Source organism: Bactrocera latifrons, unplaced genomic scaffold, assembly GCF_001853355.1.
Source record: "Bactrocera latifrons isolate USDA-ARS-PBARC rearing strain unplaced genomic scaffold, ASM185335v1 scaffold_877, whole genome shotgun sequence".
In the NCBI taxonomy this organism is placed as follows: domain Eukaryota; kingdom Metazoa; phylum Arthropoda; class Insecta; order Diptera; family Tephritidae; genus Bactrocera; species Bactrocera latifrons.
Genome location: NW_017537575.1, coordinates 43,861 through 48,100, shown reverse-complemented (window position 1 = coordinate 48,100; position 4,240 = coordinate 43,861). Strand labels below are relative to the sequence as shown.

Below are 4,240 nucleotides of genomic sequence, written 5' to 3'. Positions count from 1 at the left end.
CGAACCAAAGGATCACATCGGACAACAGAGAACATTGAAGCGTTATCAACATATACTAGATCTAAGAACTTACCAAACTCGTTCGAAATTAAATTAATTTGGTTAAGACCTTCTATCACGTGAAAAAGCATCTCATCTTCCATCCGAATCAACTAAGATTTTTTGACACCTAAGCCCCCTTTCCGTAGACCAGGTCACATATATTTATAATTAATGAACGGCTGCAAATTGGTGATGAGGTAGCTTGGAACCTCGGGACGGGCATAGGCTACATTCTATCGGTTTATGTGAAAGTCACAACAATTCAAAAGCAAAACATAAGCATGTGTTCAAAATTCATGTAGGAATTCTTTTTATTTTATTTTAATGAAATATTTTAATAGTTAATACTAAAAAAAAAAAATAACATCACACAGCTACTGGCAGGGTATAGTAATTTGTTTTTGATTATCTACATACATATGTATAGGAATTATGCTGAGAGTTGTTCCTAAACAAGAAACAGTTGAATAATTATTTGAGATGAGTGCATAATAGCTGTCGATTTTACAATTACGTTCGATGAATGTTTAACGAAGATTAGAAATAGCCGAGTCCTCTTCTATTTATCCACTATAACAAAAAACATTTCTAATATATTTGTGAAAATATTGTTAAATCATATGTATTTGTATATCATCACCTGAAATGCAAAATAACGTAACAACATTTTTGGAAATTTACACTGGCATGAATGAATCTCGAAATAAAATGGAACATGAGTGAAATAAAATTTTAATATTGGTTAAAACTGATTTATATCTGACCACAGAACCTGAAAATGTTGAACATATGTAATATTATGTATGTAATTTGAAGTAGTGAAGCGTAATCGATAAGACACTCAATTTCGAATTTTTTGATGATACGTTATTTTGCATTTCAGGTGACGATATGCACTATTCCTTACGTCATTACGAAGTCATTAAAAATTGTAAATTGCCAATTCAATAATTTCCAATGTATTGTTATCATGATGAATGACAACAAGATCCTAGGGGAGCCGCGGGATTAAGCTAGTTATATAATAAAATCCAACTTTAAAAAATATACCTTTATAAAATAATTTGAGATTCAACTTCTTCTCATCAATGAATCAAGTTTAAATTTTTATTTAATGAATCTCTTTCCCTTCGCTCACAGTATACTTATACTCATAAACATTGATTGATCAAATCGCGATAAATGTATCCACATTTTTGTTACTTATATAACAGTTTTTGTTTTAACCTGCGTACAGGACAACGCCTATTGGGACCGCTGATTGTGTTAAAATTACTATTATTCTGTAGTCGAAGTTCAAAATATCATAATTTTTAAATTGTGTAACTAGTAAAAGCGTAATTAGTTCATTTAAAATAAAATATTTAAACTTGTGGATGTGATCACATAATTAGTGAAGTATATGTGTGAATATTACTGAATTTTGTTTTATATGATAAGCATGTGACGCTTCCTACAGAATTGTTACCTACATTGTATGTTGTTTCCACTATTGGCCAATACTTGAGGCAATATCTTTTGAATATGTTGTTGTTGCTGAGCTTGTTGTTCTTGGTTGATACTACCGCACGAAGTTGTAGAAGTTACAGCTGTTTGGTTTGAAAATTGGCCCATTTGAATAGACTGTTGTGATTGTGCTTGTTGTTGCTGCATTTGTGAAGGAATTTGCTGTGGAAGCGGTTGAGTTTGGTTTATTCCTACTCCGTAGGCTGATTGTATATTCGTAATAGGTTTTACTTCATTTATTTGGTGTAGAAAGTTTCCTCCTCCCAAATTCAAAAACCCGTGCTGTGATGCTGCTGGCTGTACGTATAAGACCTGAGGTTGTGTTTCTCCAGCTATAATAAATATGAGCAAAGAAAAAAGTTTACTAAAAGTGCAATATCAAACTAACAGAAAAGTTTTGGATTTATTTTCTTTTTCAAATGGAAGTAAATACATATAGTTCACTCCATCCTGCAAAGGCTTGATGAATTATATAATTTTATGAATGATTGTCAAAACAGTGAATATGCAGAGACCCATCGATGCAACCTTAAGTTGTTATAACAGGCTTTTCAATAAGAGCACCGTCCGGTTGGAACCACATATTGTCCAATGACTCCGCCGGCCCATAATTCGCATCAAACCTTATTCTTTTCGGAATGCAATGTTGACTTATGGAGTACATGTGAATTGCTGCCCGACCAATAAAGTTAATATTTCTTATTAACGAAGTCATTCAGCCAGAAATGCCCATCGCTGAAGATGATTTTTCGATGAAAATCCGGATCATTTTCAAGTTGTTGCTCAGCCCAATTCACAAACATACGAGGATTCTGGTGGTCAAGCGGTTTCAGTTCTTGCGTCAATTTGATCATATAAGGATGTAGGCCAAGATCTTTTCGCAAAATGCACCATAACGACGTCACAGGGATGTCCTACGCTTGAGAACAACGTGGGAGACTGATTTCGGTCTTCGTTAATTGATGCCCTAGAGGCAGCATTATTCTCGAAGCTACTAGTAGTTCTTTGTCTCACTGGCATTTTGTACTGTGCCTGTGGATTTAAAATTCAAAAGAGCGGAAAAATATTGCGTCCTTTGCTGGTCTTTCCGGTCTACTCTTTTTTCCCTAATGAAAAAAACTTTTATATGTGTTATAAATGCGCAAAAATTAAGGTGACATTTGAATTTAAACTGCGCGCGTCGAAGGATTTGGAGAATTATTATTTTTTTAGGTTTGTAGTACTGTCAGTCACATTTATGTCAAATTTCATGTCAAATTATTCATTAGTGTTTGAGATACGTGTAGTTTTGTGAGCTGCTAAAAGTGAGCTTTTCGTTTGTTGCGATGTCGAAATTTGTTGAGCAAAGAATTTGCATTAAATTTTGTTTACGGGATCAATTTTCTGCTGCGGATACGTTGAGGATGGTGCAGAAAGCCTTTGGTGATGAGGCTATGTCTAAAAAACATGTTTACAAGTGGTATGGTGAGTTCCAAGCCGGCCGTGAACGTGTCGAAGACGAAGGGCGTCCATCAACCTTAACCGACGAAGCTCACGTTCAACAAATCAAAGATTTTGTGTTGAAAAACCGTCGATTAACAATTAGAGACCTTTCTGATGAAGTTGGCATATCGAAAGGCTCAGCCAATACCTTTTTGAAGGATGTTTAGGACCTCAAGCGCGTCAAATCTCGATTGGTGTCGAAAACATTGAATTTTTTTGGAAAAAAGGTGTCGCGTTGAAGTGTGTGAAACGAGGCTTTACCACACCAGGGTGTCATGAAACGCATTATAACTGGATATGAGACTTGGACTTGGATCTATGCGTCGTTTGCGTAACACTATCCTCCTAAAAAGGCCGGAATTGTGGAAAGACAATTCTTGGTTTTTACACCACGATAATGCACCATTACATACTGCCCTCATAATTCGTGATCATTTCGCCAAAAACTCAACCGCTCCGGGAACACCGTTTTTATACGATATTCAAGCTGCAGCGAAGACGGAACTGAAGGCCATCCCGGAAAGTGACTACAACCAGTTTTTCGAAGATTGGAAAATCCGTTGGCACAGCATCGGGAGGGGATTACTTTGAAGGGGATGAAATTGATTTGGAAGAATAAATAAAGAATTTTCAAAATAAATACAATGTCACCTTATTTTTTGGGTAAATGATGTATATGAATACTTTCACAATTATCAAAAATACAGATAAAGCTGACAAGGGGACTTATGGTACTTAGCTGGAATATGGTAGCTATCCGCGGTTTGTGAAAGGAAACAGTTTGTTTCTTATTTAGAATTTTTACAGAATGGAATTCTGGCAGTTCAATATTTGAGATTATACTTACATTGACGCAACGCTTTCTGAAATTTTTCGTACTCAACGTAATGCTTCAAACGCAATTCGTCTTCTTCAATCAGTTGACGTTGTCTTAGTAACAGCAGTCGTTGATGCTGATTAGTTCTTAGTCGCAAATTACAAAGCTGATTTACCAAAGAGTCTAAGTTGTGTTTGATATCCTACAGTGAAAAACCAGACCAATTCATGCCCACCCAATATAATGAAATGATCTAATCGTTCTTACAGATTGAATTACAGTAGGAAGTAATTGTGGATGAGTAGCGGCAAGGGAAACAGGCTCTTCATTTGACACAGGCATAAGCACAGGGGTGTCTGAAACTTTAAATGAATTATAAAAATACTTGTGCTT

At 35.5% G+C, this 4,240-nt stretch overlaps 1 protein-coding gene across 1 annotated transcript in view; it reads right to left on the bottom strand.

The window, feature by feature from the left end:
• LOC108977350 overlaps nt 1-4,240 on the bottom strand; it is a 43,844-nt gene that overhangs the window by 8,209 nt on the left and 31,395 nt on the right. Inside the window, 4 exon segments of the mRNA XM_018946969.1 lie at nt 1,515-1,710; nt 1,780-1,880; nt 3,878-4,049; nt 4,115-4,209. Coding sequence (XP_018802514.1) covers nt 1,515-1,710; nt 1,780-1,880; nt 3,878-4,049; nt 4,115-4,209 — 564 coding nt within the window.